Genomic DNA, 17179 nt, shown 5'->3' on the forward strand with positions numbered 1-17179 from the left:
GGTCCGTCATCCTGAGAAAGTTCCTGAAATCATCAGGATTATTCTCACGGATCTCACGGAGCAAAGGCACATGAGAGAACTGGTCACGCTGAAGCAACCAATTCTTGGTCCATGAACTCCTCCCCACCCTGTTCATGGACTGGACTTGTGTCAAGGTCAGGACCCCAACACCAAGCCCCCGCACAGCACGAACTCTACGAGGAGTACGTATACGCAACATGGCTAGAAAACGGTCGGCTGCTCAGAACGAAGTAACAGAACGCACTGAAGAACAGCAAGGCCTGTGAAGAGCGACCTGAAAAACAGTAACGAACGAACAAGAACACAATGACTACTTAAAGTCACGCGGAACTTGCTTGCACGCACTGAAGAGCAGATACAAACCCACAAGCACAAACTGAACTGCAGAAAACGATCTGAAAGTCACGAGTCTGAAAAAGCACGAATCATCTCTCACCAAACTTTTACTAACACGAGATTAGCAAAAGGAGCCCAAAGGGTGCCGCGCTTGGTTCTGAACTGGCCTTTTCTAGTATCGTCGTACGTGCTTGACGTCACCGCGTTGTTGGCGATCGGAAATTCCGATAACTTTGTGCGACCGTGTGTACGCAAAACAAGTTTGAGCCAACATCCGTCGGAAAAAATCCTAGGATTTTGTTGTCGGAATGTCCGAACAAAGTCCGACCGTGTGTACGGGGCATAAGTGTAGCAATGTGGTTACATTTAATGAAGGTACAACATTTAGCAACTCACATGGTTGACATTTACATTTTTTTTTATATGTATTATAGCAGAAAGTAAAAAATATAGTTTTTTTTTTTTTTTTTCAAAATTGTTGCTCTTTTTTTGTTTATAGCACAAAAAATAAAAACCACAGAGGTGATCAAATACCACTAAAAGAAAGCTCTATTTGTGGGGAAAAAAAAAGGACATCAGTTTTGTTTGGGTACAACATCGCACGACCGTGCAATTGTCAGTTAAAGCGACGCAGTGCCGTATCGCAACAACATGGCCTGGTCATTAAGGGGGTAAATCCTTTTGGGGCTGAAGTGGTTAAAAGAGGCACATCTAAGTATGCAGGCATCCAGGGTAAAGCTGTCCACGTAGACCATCCTCCACACCACCGCATCTCACTGCTCTCACTCTGCAATCGTGACCAAGAAAACTACCCTGATATCGAGCAATCTGAAAGCAAGGCTTGAAGTGCTTGTGGAGCACAGCGTGGAAGAGATGACGTTGATGGCGGTGCGGAGGATGGTCTAAGATGGACAGCTTTACCTCTGATGCCTGCATACTTAGATGTGACTGTTTTAATCATCAACCTTGTGAGTTGCTAAATGTTGTACCTTCATTAAATGTAACCATATTGCTACAATTAGAGGAACCTTTATTCTTTTTTATACTCTGTTGTGACATGACGCTACTTGTATATCAAGACATTGCTTGTTTATCAAGTCAAAATGTATAAAAAAAAAAAAAAAAAAAAAAACGTTGCTTGTCTTGCAAAACACTCGCAGACCAAGTTACACTCAATCCAAGGTTTTACTGAATATATATATATATATATATATATATATATGTGTATGTATGTATGTATGTATGTATGTAATGTATGTGTATATATATATATATATATACACACACACACACACACACACACACACACACACACACATATATATATATATATATAATAGTGGGGGTGGAAAGAATTTAGACCCCCTAATTTTTTCACTCTTTGTTATATTGCAGACATTTGCTAAAATCATTTAAGTTCATTTTTTTTCCTCATCAATCTACACACAGCACCCATATTGACAGAAAAACACAGAATTGTTGACATTTTTGCAGATTTATTAAAAAAGAAAAACTGAAATATCACATGGTCCTAAGTAATCAGACCCTTTGCTCAGTATTTAGTAGCAGCACCCTTTTCATCTAATACAGCCATGAGTCTTTTTGGGAAAGATGCAACAAGTTTTTCACACCTGGATTTGGGGATCCTCTGCCATTCCTCCTTGCAGATCCTCTCCAGTTCTGTCAGGTTGGATGGTAAATGTTGGTGGACAGCCATTTTTAGGTCTCTCCAGAGATGCTCAATTGGGTTTAAGTCAGGGCTCTGGCTGGGCCATTCAAGAACAGTCACAGAGTTGTTGTGAATCCGCTCCTTCGTTATTTTAGCTGTGTGCTTAGAGTCATTGTCTTGTTGGAAGGTAAAACTTCGGCCCAGTCTGAGGTCCTGAGCACTCTGGAGAAGTTTTTCGTCCAGGATATCCCTGTACTTGGCCGCATTCATCTTTCCTTTGATTGCAACCAGTTGTCCTGTCCCTGCAGCTGAAAAACACCCCCACAGCATGATGCTGCCACCACCATGCTTCACTGTTGGGACTGTATTGGACAGGTGATGAGCAGTGCCTGGTTTTCTCCACACATACTGCTTAGAATTAACCCCAGAGAGTTCTATCTTGGTCTCAACAGACCAGAGAATCTTATTTCTCACCATCTTGGAGTCCTTTGCGTGTTTTTTTAGCAAACTCCATGTGGGCTTTCATGTGTCTTGCACTGAGGAGAGGCTTCCGTTGGGCCACTCTGCCATAAAGCCCCGACTGGTGGAGGGCTGCAGTGATGGTTGACTCTGTACAACTTTCTCCCATCTCCCGACTGCATCTCTGGAGCTCAGCCACAGTGATCTTTGGGTTCTTCTTTACCTCTCTCACCAAGGCTCTTCTACCCCGATAGCTCAGTTTGGCTGGACGGCCGGCTCTAGGAAGGGTTCTGGTCATCCCAAATGTCTTCCATTTAAGGATTATGGAGGCCACTGTGCTCTTAGGAACCTTAAGTCTAGCAGACATGTTTTGTAACCTTGGCCAGATCTGTGCCTTGCCACAATTCTGTCTCTGAGCTGTTCAGGCAGTTCCTTTGACCTCATGATTCTCATTTGCTCTAACATGCACTGTGAGCTGTAAGGTCTTATATAGACAGGTGTGTGGCTCAATCAAGTCCAATCAGTATAATCAAACACAGCTGGACTCAAATGAAGCTGTAGAACCATCTCAAGGATGATCAGAAGAAATGGACAGCACCTGAGTTAAATATATGAGTGTCACAGCAAAGGGTCTGAATACTTAGGACCATGATATTTCAGTTTGTTTTTTTTTTTAATAAATCTGCAAAAATGTCAACAATTCTGTGTTTTTCTGTCAGTATGGGGTGCTGTATATACATTAATGAGGAAAAAAAATGAACTAAATGATTTTAGCAAATGGCTGCAATATAACAAAGAGTGAAAAATTTAAGGGGGTCTATAAACTTTCCGTCCCCACTGTATATATATATATAGTCACACAGAGCATTACAGTTCTTAGTTGGAGAGATGTCTACAACTCCTCTCACAAAGCCCAACTGTACACAGTAACTATTTTGACTACTTTTCTGAAGAGTACAGGAAAGTTGTGCCAAAGACTTTCTTTAGCTACCAATTGTAAGGAGAGATGCCTAATCGGGTGCTGCACAGTAGGCATACACTGTAATAGTAGTGTATTATTGTACTATCTCCTGTACTTTACTATTCACAAGTAACATTTTTGCTAAATCCACAGGGATTTACTTTACCATTGGAATTCTACAGGAATTTTCATTTGTGGCAGAAGTATATATAGTCTAATATGGCCCTGGGGTCTTCTTAGTTCTTGTTAAATTTGGGTTATAGAGTCTATGATTAGGCTTGTCTCCTGTGTTCTGGCTATCTCTAGATGCCAAGCACAAAAATATTACACATACAATATCTGAACGTAGCATGTTCAGTTTTTCTATGCCCAGCCCTCACTACCAGTAGTGCTAAATTCCTATCAAGTACACTTTATTGCTAAACAGCGGCACATGATTTAAACATGAAGTAAGCTAACAGTAGCTTATAATGAAACCTAAACATCCCCATTCAACTAATTCATTCTTCAAACGCCAGCAAGCAGTCTGTCATGCATAGTGTGAGGATCCCCCACTCACCAGCTGCAAACACCAGCTTCTTCTTGTGTGGTTGGTAGATGGTCACGTTGATTTGACCCTCGCTCAATGCCATTTCCAGTGATCCCATGGAACCAGCAAAATTGGTGAAGAGTAAAAGGCCAATGGTGTCCCAGGTCCGGAATTTAAAGCTTACCATCATCTTAATGTTGGCAGGAACACCTGGCACCATTAGGTAGTTATTAATGCCAGAAAATGTGACAGGAACATAGGGCATTTCCACACAGGAAGTACGCACACGACCCTGTGATTTGACAAAATTGAATTTTAGTGTATTGATAAACATAATGCTTGCATATAATCTTTTGATGACGGATAGTTATCATAGTTCTGTTGATAAAGTAAAACCTCATAGTTTGTTCCTCATAGAATCGTAAAATATTGTAAACTGCAGTGTAAAAGCCCAATTTTATCCACTTTTAAGTGTTTCTTTTTGCAACTACAAGTTCATGATTGGTTTCAAAGTTTCACTTCTGTAAGAGCCCAATCATATCATCTGTGGTAGGAGTTAAAACCCCCACACTACCAAAATGCACAGGACCACACCAAGCATGGTGCAATGAGTAGCTGTGCCATTTATTATGAATAGCACCTCATTGCTCCTGTGCTAGGAACAATGTCTATTGGGGGCCCATTGAAAATGAATGAGCAGTGGTAGCACAGTGCGCCTAAATATTTAGTAAAGCATGTTGCATCTCATGGGTTAACAACACAGGCTGGTGTGAATAAGCCCAAAAATGATCAAATTTTTTGGCAACACAGTGCTAAGCTATTACCCTCAGTTCTCCCTTCCATGATCTGAAACTGGCCCCTCTTCCCCCAGTTGTATTTTTAACACCTGGCTTTATAACAAGATTGATATACGGTAACACAAATCCATATTCTCATTAGGACAAAAAGGCAAATTCATCTGGATGACAACATTGTTCGATAGTGGATGAAAATCATGCTGGTTGCAACAAGTCAACCTAGAACTGTGCGGAAAATGTGTATGTGTAGAGAGGGAAGAGGGGACACATCTTCCAGGCAGGTTCCCCAAAGATTCTCTTGAACTACCTAATACTTGAAACAGAGTCCTGAGAGAGCAAAACATTTATAAATGAACCACAATTTAAAGCATATCACAACTTTTCTTTCTTAATTGTTTTCTTTCTTTTTGTGAGGAGATTAGATTGTTTTTTTCCTGGTGACTATTGACATCTAAAATTTTGAGCTGTCACAACAGAAATAGAAAGGATCTCTTCCAATGAGGACACTCGTTCTGATGACAACTGTTGGTAATATCTCTGACTTTGAAACTGGTGGTGACAAGAGCTTTATGGAATGAGACAACCAACCCGCATCCCTTTATACATATACAATGGACGATTTTTCCTCTTAAGTGGGATTTTAAAGGGTGGAAGTCTCAAAAAAAAGTATAACAAAAAGTATAAAAAATTATCAGAATTTTATTGTATCAAAAATTTAAAAGAAAAACATGTGCTAGAATGGAAACAATGGATAAAAGCAACAATGGATGCCAGAATTAACAAATGATGAAAAATACAACCAGGATATACATGACAGGTCGACAGAGCTACACAAAACCCCACAAAGGCTATATCAGCAAGGAGCCAATTGACAGTGCAGGCCCAACGCGTTTCGAGGCTTTATATAAGGACTGCGACCTCTTCTTCAGGGGATAGAGGTAAGGTGTATATCTGTCTGCGAAACATTGTTACAAAAAAAGAGACAAAAAGACACACAATGAAAAACATATTGATGTCAGAAAATCATGCATATATACAACTATTTACATAATCAGATTGTGATGTAATTACAAAAAATGTATCCTAACCATGCTATTGCAGGGTCAATACTGTATGGCATCCACCCCAGACAAGGGGGAAGGGGAGAACGGTAAGCCACCGGGGCCCAGATCCGATGCCGCCACACAACCAGGACCGCCAGCAGATCAGGACCAGACACAGAGGGCGTCACGTCCCTCAGCTGTATTTTAAATTCTCTTTATCAAAATCTCTTTATCAGCTAAAAACCAAGAAGACAAGGGGAGGATTTATAAGTGTGGGATACAAAGGTCCCAGAACAAGATTTTACTATATGAGAAGTTCCCCCTAATGGGTTCAAGACGGGGGACTCTAGTAAGTGTAAGGTTGTACCTACCTATTGACGCAGGCTAGGATTATCTAAGCCTTGACTCCTCGGGCGGGTAAACAGCAGCTGACAGCACCCCAAGTGTGTAAGATATACTAAGAATCAGCATCAGGAAAAAAAAAAAAAGGGGGGGGGTTATTCCAATAAATATTTTTCCTGTAAACACACATCCACAGGAGTCCTGTGAACATACCTATTGGTGCATAATGAAGGGTTGATTCCTGTGCTGATTCACACAACAGTGTTGTCTATAGTGGCTGATAGATTTTAGATACCTCTTTAGATACCTCGCTCCGGGGGAAAAATGGCAGAAGAGCGTCTATATTCAGCGGCTAGAGTGATATAAACAGGGAAAGTATGTGTCTCAATGGTAAATGAATAAAGGCTCTTAAATGTATCAAAGAGCATAGGTTGTAAAAATATCTTACAACTCCATAAGCCCTATTGGTGCTCAGTGTGTATATGCACACTGCAGCTCCATAATTAGTTTCAAGTAAGCCTTAATTATGGATATAACAAAAAGAGTTAAGTTCTTTACCTTGAGCATATCATAGCAGCTGCACTTTCAGTTCTGTGTCCTCCCAGGGTATGAGCTGACAGTCTTAGTGTGGTTTTAAATAGTGTTCCTAATTAGGAGCATATGTGAGACAGCTGACTCCACAGGGAGCAGCGTCATTGCTGACAGGAGGAGCCGCCCCCCGAGTCCCCGGCACGCAGACCAGCCCCCCTGCCCCACGCACGAGTCCAATCCAAGAGCGGATTGTATCACACCCTGGAAGGAAAACATGACCCGTGCTGGGAGGGGACTGACGTCCGCGTCAGGCACCCGCGGCGCACAGATCGCCATGACAACGGGATAAGCAGATCCCGGTCATGAGCGATCGTCTATACGGAGGCCGAGCATTGCCAGCTAAAAGTGGCAGCTTCGGCCCCCGTGCGCCGAGTGTCAGATCCGATTGCCGACAGGCGAGACCGCACACACAGCGGCGCCCCCAGACCCGCATCCCCGATGGCACACACGCCCCCCCAGGCCCCAGGGCAGAGTGGAATAACACAACATTGACCCATGAATAGCCACACATGAAAGACAATAACAGCAAGATGTCAATGCAGACATAACTAGTGGTTGAGAGCATGTATTGCAAAAGGAGGGGAGGAAAAAAAAAAAGAAAAAAAAAAGAAAAAAGATTTTCCAGCATGAGTGTAGCCACCAGCCTATTTAAAAAAAAAAAAAAAAATAATTGAACGCTAATAGTGACATACAAAAAGGATGATGGCTCTTTTCTAACACAGTCCCCATCCGATTGCAAATTATTATTGGCTCACCTTTATCCAATTCCCACTGATTCTACAGGAAAAGGGGGGTATTTACATCGGGGGGTTCCCACTCAGACCCCCCCGAAGTAAAACCCTCTAGAAAGGGTCTAAAGGACGTGGTATCGTTAAGGCCTGGTGCCCTAGTGGCCTGAAGGCGAAAAATCCACTTTTGTTCTTTTTGCAGAAGGATTTTGTTCCAATCCCCCCCACACGTAACCCTGGATGGACGCGGTCAAGAATCAGAAAAGACAGCTTGGGAAATACCCCAGAATGAAAATTAGAAACGTGTCTGCCCAGTGGTAAACTGGGGTTACACGTTTTCATAGAAATTATATGGCGGTAGGCCCTCCGCCAGAATTCCTGGTTTGTTTTACCGACATAATAGCTTGCACAGTCACACATGAGTAAGTATATTACACCAATTGTTTTGCAATTAGCAAAGTGTTTTGGTGTATATTTGCTGCCATCGGGTAGTTTGATATTAGATTTGGTATTCATAAACTGACAGTAAGGGCATCCGCCACAGCGGAAGGTTCCCATGCGTTTGCATGGATCTCGCTTTTTTTTCCTCCCCTCCTTTTGTAATACATGCTCTCAACCACTAGTTATGTCTGCATTGATATCTTGCTGTTATTGTCTTTCATGTGTGGCTATTCATGGGTCAATGTTGTGTTATTCCACTCTGCCCTGGGGCCTGGGGGGGCGTGTGTGCCATCGGGGATGCGGGTCTGGGGGCGCCGCTGTGTGTGCGGTCTCGCCTGTCGGCATTCGGATCTGACACTCGGTGCACGGGGGCCGAAGCTGCCACTTTTAGCTGGCAATGCTCGGCCTCCGTATAGACGATCGCTCATGACCGGGATCTGCTTATCCCGTTGTCATGGCGATCTGTGCGCCGCGGGTGCCTGACGCGGACGTCAGTCCCCTCCCAGCACAGGTCATGTTTTCCTTCCAGGGTGTGATACAATCCGCTCTTGGATTGGACTCGTGCGTGGGGCGGGGGGGCTGGTCTGCGCGCTGGGGACTCGGGGGGCGGCTCCTCCTGTCAGCAATGACGCTGCTCCCTGTGGAGTTAGCTGTCTCACATATGCTCCTAATTAGGAACACTATTTAAAACCACACTAAGACTGTCAGCTCATACCCTGGGAGGACACAGAACTGAAAGTGCAGCTGCTATGATATGCTCAAGGTAAAGAACTTAACTCTTTTTGTTATATCCATAATTAAGGCTTACTTGAAACTAATTATGGAGCTGCAGTGTGCATATACACACTGAGCACCAATAGGGCTTATGGAGTTGTAAGATATTTTTACAACCAATGCTCTTTGATACATTTAAGAGCCTTTATTCATTTACCATTGAGACACATACTTTCCCTGTTTATATCACTCTAGCCGCTGAATATAGACGCTCTTCTGCCATTTTTCCCCCGGAGCGAGGTATCTAAAATCTATCAGCCACTATAGACAACACTGTTGTGTGAATCAGCACAGGGATCAACCCTTCATTATGCACCAATAGGTATGTTCACAGGACTCCTGTGGATGTGTGTTTACCGGAAAAATATTTATTTGAGTAACCCCCCCCCCTTTTTTTTTTTTTTTTTTTCCTGATGCTGATTCTTAGTATATCTTACACACTTGGGGTGCTGTCAGCTGCTGTTTACCCGCCCGAGGAGTCAAGGCTTAGATAATCCTAGCCTGCGTCAATAGGTAGGTACAACCTTACACTTACTAGAGTCCCCCGTCTTGAACCCATTATTTTATTTATTTATTTATTTATTTAGGGGGAACTTCTCATATAGCAAAATAGTAAAATCTTGTTCTGGGACCTTTGTATCCCACACTTATAAATCCTCCCCTTGTCTTCTTGGTTTTTAGCTGATAAAGAGATTTTGATAAAGAGAATTTAAAATACAGCTGAGGGACGTGATGCCCTCTGTGTCTGGTCCTGATCTGCTGGCGGTCCTGGTTGTGTGGCGGCGTCGCTGATATTCGGATCTGGGCCCCGGTGGCTTACCGTTCTCCCCTTCCCCCTTGTCTGGGGTGGATGCCATACAGTATTGACCCTGCAATAGCATGGTTAGGATACATTTTTTGTAATTACATCACAATCTGATTATGTAAATAGTTGTATATATGCATGATTTTCTGACATCAATATGTTTTTCATTGTGTGTCTTTTTGTCTCTTTTTTTGTAACAATGTTTCGCAGACAGATATACACCTTCCCTCTATCCCCTGAAGAAGAGGTCGCAATCCTTATATAAAGCCTCGAAACGCGTTGGGCCTGCACTGTCAATTGGCTCCTTGCTGATATAGCCTTTGTGGGGTTTTGTGTAGCTCTGTCGACCTGTCATGTATATCCTGGTTGTATTTTTCATCATTTGTTAATTCTGGCATCCATTGTTGCTTTTATCCATTGTTTCCATTCTAGCACATGTTTTTCTTTTAAAATTTTGATACAATAAAATTCTGATAATTTTTTATACTTTTTGTTATACTTTTTTTTGAGACTTCCACCCTTTAAAATCCCACTTAAGAGGAAAAATCGTCCATTGTATATCTCTGACTTTGAAGATGTTTTCTCTCCTTCTTTTGTGTCTACAGTACATGGGAGACAAATGGAAAAAAAAACTTGATTATTCTGAAAGATCTTGAAATTTGTAAACTGGAGTACCAAAATGGCGGTAACAGCACTTCCGGCAGAAACAGGAAGTGATGGGAATTATCACTGCGCACTTAGTGAGAGTAGTAGGTGTTACTAGGTGTAGTAGGTGGGACTTAATGCATAAAAGGCAACCAGTCATGGGTGCCACTAGCTTCTGATGATGCCCAGTGGAAGGGGCAAAACGCGCCAAGCTGAGGAGACCTAGTGACGGTTGCTTGCACGCCAACACGTTTTTTTGCACTTTTGCATGATTTTAAAAGTTTTGATGTAATTGTAATGCTTTTGGATTTTTATGAATAAAACTAGCAGCATTACACTATATATCCTTTTCTCTTCATTGCCATACATCTAAAATGGATAGCCGATCACAGTGAAAGCTGGGAAGGTGATACATTTGGATATAGAATATCCCAGATGCTTCTAATACACCAGTGGAAGGAAGGTGTCATTCCCATACAATGATCACATCCAACAGCTTTAGCCATTGACGGGAGATACCATCCCAATATATTAATAGGCGTATTTAAAGATTATTGCTGGTGAGTGGGGACCCAGGAGGGGAGCATGGAGTGTCACCTGAGAACCACATCAACTGCGTATATTGCACAAGTTCAACACACCATTTGGATGGACTTTATATGATTGTACTTTATTTGTTTTGCACTATGATTGCACTGAGCACTTTATATTGTTAAGTAATACCATGCCATTGAATACACTGATGTAGGCACTTTATTAATACATATTGTATTAGTGTTTATTGTTTACAGGAGCAGCGCTGAGTATAACATCTATTTTTCATCACTTGGGGTTTTTTACCTTGCACTACAGCAGCAGCCCAAATCACATATTCACATTATTATATATATATATATATTTTTGTTTCCATAGCACAGGTATTCTCAAACTTATTTGTCTCACAGTGTGCTGGATTGCTTCCTACAGAGGTTGTGTATGAGAAGCACTGCTGGACAGGTCAGGGGTATCGAAAATATCAGCAATAACAGAAATTGTAAAAAGGACTGGTGTAAAAAAATGTATTGGAAAAGGTGTGTTGTAAGAACAGTCGCTGATGGAGTATTTGACAACAGGGAGCAATGTGAAACTGTGGGAAGGTCCCATAAGGTGTAACTGCTTGCCTGTACACAGTCCCTCCTCAGACACTGTCCTAGTGAGCAATGGGACAATTGTTCTCAATATTTTTGACAATGCTGAGGTGTATATTTCTGAGAGATTGGTTGCCATGGGTAACCACACAGGAAGTAGTGAACCTGAAACACAGATAGTGCTGGTTGAGTCAGGCGGTGAGACAGTTGTGCTAGAAGTAGGCCCCCTACAGTCCTGGAGGATTAGGTCTGGGGGAGGTAAAAAAAATGGAGGACCCCAAAGATCAGGAAGAAATGCTTGTGAAAGTACACCCGGAAAAATAAGTGGGTGAAGTGTCCTTATTGGAAAAAGGGTATTATATTTCTCCCTCCAGTGCGAAACAGGGGTGGGGGGGGATATGTGGAGAGGCGACCCCATGTCACAGTGTATATTGGCACGTTGTGCCTGATTTTAGCAGGAATGCTAATTGCACACCTGTGGGCTGACTTCATAATCCTCCCAGGATCAGAGCTCAGGGCTCAGACTTGGAGACAGCTCCGCCTGGCAGACAGGAAGTCTGGCCTAGGAGGTCGGGAGGGTCCCAGTAGAAGACGGCTCCAGGAGAGAGAGAAAGGAGGTCTCCAGGAGTCTAAGGCTGCACGTAGCAGCCTGAGCTTGCATGTCTGCAGCAGGCAGATGTGGTCCGCAACCGGGTGCACGAAGCTGACAGTGAGTAAGCCAGGAGGCTGAAGGATGTGTATACAGTGATGGTGGAACTGTTTGGTGGTGTTTGTTTGAACTTTTTTGTTTCCTTTAAATAAAAGTGGGCAGCCAGGCCCTTAAGAGTGCATTCTGGAGTGGCATGTTTCTGATAATCGCATGCACCACTAGAGTGTAATCACCCCAAACGTTTACATATTACAATTCTGATTTTATAAATTTAAAGTGTATGCTGGACCATAGATTTACTTACTAACCATTCCCTACTCTATCCAGTGAAGAAACATGCTGGATTTTACATACACTTTAAATAGATCTGATCTACAACTTAAACAATTACAAGTAAAAGCACTGAAAAATCAAGTATTTTAAATGCTTTTATGAAACCTATTTCCTTTCCATAAATTATTTTGTATTCACTTGCAATGTGAGCTTGAACTTTCTAGAAAATGTGCCTACTCTTGGAGTTTCCTAACCTAGGCCCTTCTCTCCTTGCATATGGCACTAACCTGTTCTGGGTGTATATAACTACTTTCTAATATGAACCCCACAAGAGAAAAAAACAGTCGTGCCCCCCCCCAAATTCCATATCAGACCCTTTTCAAGCATCATGCAGAGCTTGGCTAGTCAGAAAAGGAGGGGGGAGCAAGCATGTGCCTGGCCACATGTTTATGAGGACAAGGCTCTCTTCCCCACAACCTTAAACCAGCGGTTAACGGTGTCTATAGCCGTAGGGCATATTGGAATTTGGAAGTCACCTTTAACAGTAACAGGACCATCAGATACCAACCGACACCCCCTCTCCCCCAATGAGGATGAGTACAGGGTACAATAATTAATTATACATGGGAAAAAAAATGGTCTTATGATGTGAATCCATCATCAACCCAGTGATGGAGATCCTAGTCACTCAAGATGCTTGACACCCAGCAACCCACAGAAAGAAAAACCCCACTGAATCTGTCCCTTGACATTCACCAGGTGAAATCTCTGGGTCTAGGTTGCTAAAGTAAACCCAAGCTCGCTAGGCCTCCCTTTCCTTGTCAGCAAGTCTGCATGCTCGAATAAGGGCCTGGTATAAAATCTAGGGTGAACCCTCAGACTTTCTTTGCATAGTGTTCCGCCCCTTTTTCATACTATGCCAGCTAGGGATTTCCTGCCTAGCTGTGTCAGGGCCTGGACATGAACCCGGGACCTCTGCTATGTCTGGCAGTAACCTTTCTCGCTGAGCCGCCTGAGATGGTGAAGTTCCCTGCCTGATTGTTTTGCCTTATGTCTTGATTCTTGTGAACTTTGAACCCTTTGCTCCTCCCATAAGCTTCCTATTTTAGCCATGCCTTTGCACTTCCTGTTTGCCAGATTACTGTGCTCTCTCCAGCCAATATCTTGCTCTTGTCATGCCTGCTGCCATGCCAGCCGTATTTTCGCTACAGTTTGTTACAGACTTTGGTTTGTTCCTCAACTACGCTTCTGCTTGATCCCTATCTGCTACAGGACCCTGGTAGGGCGATCCTGAGGACCGTGTCCTGGTACTAACACGCAGCAAAACCCATCTCCACCATCAGAAGCCCTGGTAAACACTAGTTAGTACTTAGTCCCCCCACCATCCACCAGGATGACCTGCTTTTTCACTTATCCAGCTGGTCAGCGGGAGACTCTCTACTGCTATAGCTACTGGTCCCTTAATCTGACCCCTGACTGAGACAGACTGGGATGAGTCACTGGTTGATAGGATGTTGGTGGATTACCAACCAGAGAGCCCTGAGAAGGAGGTTCGCTCAGCTGTATGCCAATTCATTCAGTTGCTCACACAGGACTCTCTATAGACTGTACACAGTGCTGAGATCTCCCTTATATTATTTCCTCTGTTATAATGTTTTTTGCCTGTAGAGTTAGACTATTTTCTCTATTGGTGAATGTTTTTAACTCTTATGGTTAAAGGTTCTTATGGCTATTTTTCTTATAGAATCGAATGATACAGAATGTTACATTCTCATAGGGGAAAGCAATCAAATACACACTGACGTTACACAACTATTACAAACATTTAGCATATTATTACTTGTGTTTGCACAAATGATGATACCCCTTAATGTACAGGTATAAAATCTGACTTTTACAGACATGATTGCTGATTATAACAATCTATGTCATTTTTTTTTATATGTTATAGAAAAATAAACAGTGATTCCTTTCTGCTTCACAAAGGACAGTTTAAATGAATGGGATTGTTGAGATTGATTTATCCCAGCCTTCATTGCATTAGTAGTGTGGCTTCTGAATTAATAAGCAGCTTCAGGCAGTTACAAACTAATGATCAAGTTATATGTTCCACTCATGGGGATAATGTGTTCTTATCCTAAATTAATGTTGTCTGTGGGAGAGACAATTCAGGCTTACACAGTGTGAAATTATACAGTGACAAAGTACTGTGCTCATTTTTCTGTTCTGAAACTCACAACAAATGACACTGAGAGAATATTTAGCACCTTACATTTCATTTTTTAAAGAGTTTTCATAACGTTATAATATGCACCCTATATGTCTTATATTGCTACAAGAACACCAGTCAAGTGTGTACACTGAAAAGTTGAGAAAGTTTAAATGTGAATGATGTGGAACAATGTAACGTTATTTCGGAAGACAAACTGGTTATAGCACAAAATGTTGGCGCTATATCATTCCTGTAAAATAATCATACATTTAGGCCTTGTTCACATAGGACAATACACAATTGGTATGCATATACAGTGTAAATCGCTCAGTGTTCCAAACAGTGGTATAAATATCCATGAAACCCATGGGCGTCCACAGAACTTTTTTCAGGGGGGGGCACAATTTAAAAAAAAAAAAAAAAAGTGCAGTTATTTTTGGATGTAGAGGATGTAGCAGATGTAATCACACTATCACAGAAGTGGAGCGTCTGCAGATTTTAAAAATGTAATAGTGACTAAAGAATGAAGGGAAGTGTAAAGACTCAGGTCGTATTTGCCAGCAAGTTGCTGTATCACATTTTAGAGCTGGTCATGAATGATATTTGCTGCCACAACAAACACTAACCTAGAAGTTTGTCTAGCGGCTCAAAACTCGCGGCCCTCGTGGGCGGGAGGAGGCTCCGTAGGAGAACTGGAGAAGTCGGGCTACTGGCAATGTGCTGCAGCGGCTGTAGGAGTAGTCAGCGGTGGCCCCGGGACTGGCACTGACCGGGCAGGCTTGATCCTGGCTTAGCAGCAGTGCCACTACCAGCCAGGACTGAGAATGAAGACGCTCGCCTCGTCGCTCTGGTGTGGCTGCTCTCTCTCTCTGCTGCTGCAGCTGGAGGCGGAGAAGGAGAGAGGAGGTGGGTGGACTCGGAGGCGCGCTGCTCAGCCGTAGGGTGCCCACTGCCCACGTGTCAGCCGACATCACTGGTTGCTAGACGCGGGGCAGCCCTAGCCTAGCAACCAGTTCGGCTGCTTCGGCAAATTATTATCAGGGTGGCGGACTGGCGGTGTGTTTTTTTTTTTTTTCATTCCGGGACACTGTATTGTCCCAGAATGAAGGTGCCTGGGACACGGGACAAAAATCTGAATTAAGGGACAATCCGGGGGGGGCAATTGCCCCGCCTTGCCCCTATTTGCGGACGCCCATGATGAGACCATATACAATAAGTCCCATATAAGGAAAAGGACAGGTAGATGTGAGGGTCCAAGAATCTCCTGCAGCTCCTGAAGAAAGATCTGGGATGGATCTCCTCAAGGTGTATGTATAGAAGCACAAGAACAGGGCACTGGAGTTAGTAGAATCAGAAATACAACATTTTATTAGACAAAGCACACTTACAGGTTAAAAACTCTGAGTCCGGCCTGCGATATAAGCCAAAGATGAAGCATCGGGCAGAATGTGTATCAGCAGGCCAATCAAACAGCAGCAGAAAGGAGAAAGGAATTACAAAAAAAAAACTCCAGGAGGATAGACAAGCCAGTGGCATCTACAGCCACAAACAGGGCAGCAGACTGTCATGAGGAGAGGTGACGTCGGGTGGTGGGCGGGCCGCAACACTAAATACTAACAGGAAACCACTGGAACATATGGATAATCAAAATAAATTCATTTAAATATTCAAATTAAAGCATAGGCAGAAATGAACCAGTGTAGTAATAATAGATTAATAACAAATACAAAATACATATAGGAAATGACAGAATAAAAAGGTAATAAAAAAATTAATAATAATATATAACCAACCTAATACTAAATGCTGATAAAAATCTGGGGACCCTCAAAGCTTATAGTTAAAATAGTGTATATAAAATAATAAAATATAAATAAAGTTAAATATAGAATAATATATAGCTATAAAAAAAGGATCTTTCCATAAGCCGTTTTAAATTTATATAAGACACAAATCTAAAAGCACCAAGTTTAGGAGTCACAGGGTAAATGTATGTAAATAACCATATACAGTGAGTATACCCCTGACATTTTTGTAAATATTTTATTATATCTTTTCATGTGACAACAATGAAGAAATTACACTTTGCTACAATGTAAAGTAGTGCGTGTACAGCTGATAACACATCCATTAATGTCTAAACTGCTGGCAACAAAAGTGAGTACACCCATAAGTTAAAATATCCAAATTTGGCCCAAAGTGTCAATATTTTATGTGGCTGCCATTATTTTCCAGCACTGCCTTAACCCTCTTGGTCATGGAGTGCACCAGAGCTTCACAGGTTGCCACTGGAGTCTTCTTCCACTCCTCCATGGTGACATCACGGAGCTAGTGGATGTTAGAGAACTTGCGCTCCTCCACCTTCTGTTTAAGGATGCCCCACAGATGCTCAATAGGGTTTAGGTCTGGAGACAGGCTTGGCCAGTCCATCACCTTTACGATCAGCTTCTTTAACAAGGCAGTGGTCGTCTTGGAGGTGTGTTTGGGGTCGTTATCTTGGAATACTACCCTGAGGCCCAGTCTCCAAAGGGAGGGGATCATGCTCTGCTTCAGTATGTCACAGTACATGTTGGTATTCATGGTTCCCTGAGTGAACTTTGCTCCCCAGTGCCGGCAGCACTCATACAGCCCAAGACCATAACACTCCAGCCACCATGCTTGACTGTAGGCAAGATACGCTTGTCTTTGTACTCCTCACCTGGTTGCCGCCACACATGCTTGACACCATCTGAACCAAATACGTTTATCTTGGTCTCATCAGACCACAGGACATGGTT

General features: G+C 42.7%; 1 protein-coding gene across 2 annotated transcripts in view; it reads right to left on the reverse strand.

The window, feature by feature from the left end:
• The window catches only part of CNTNAP1 (contactin associated protein 1), a 668106-nt gene that overhangs the window by 347528 nt on the left and 303399 nt on the right, over nt 1–17179 (reverse strand). For both annotated transcript variants that reach the window (XM_073608280.1, XM_073608279.1), the window contains exon 8: nt 4006–4267. In XM_073608280.1, the coding sequence (XP_073464381.1) occupies nt 4006–4267 (262 nt within the window). The remainder of the gene's footprint in view (nt 1–4005; nt 4268–17179) is intronic.

Source organism: Aquarana catesbeiana, linkage group LG12, assembly GCF_042186555.1.
Source record: "Aquarana catesbeiana isolate 2022-GZ linkage group LG12, ASM4218655v1, whole genome shotgun sequence".
NCBI lineage: Eukaryota > Metazoa > Chordata > Amphibia > Anura > Ranidae > Aquarana > Aquarana catesbeiana.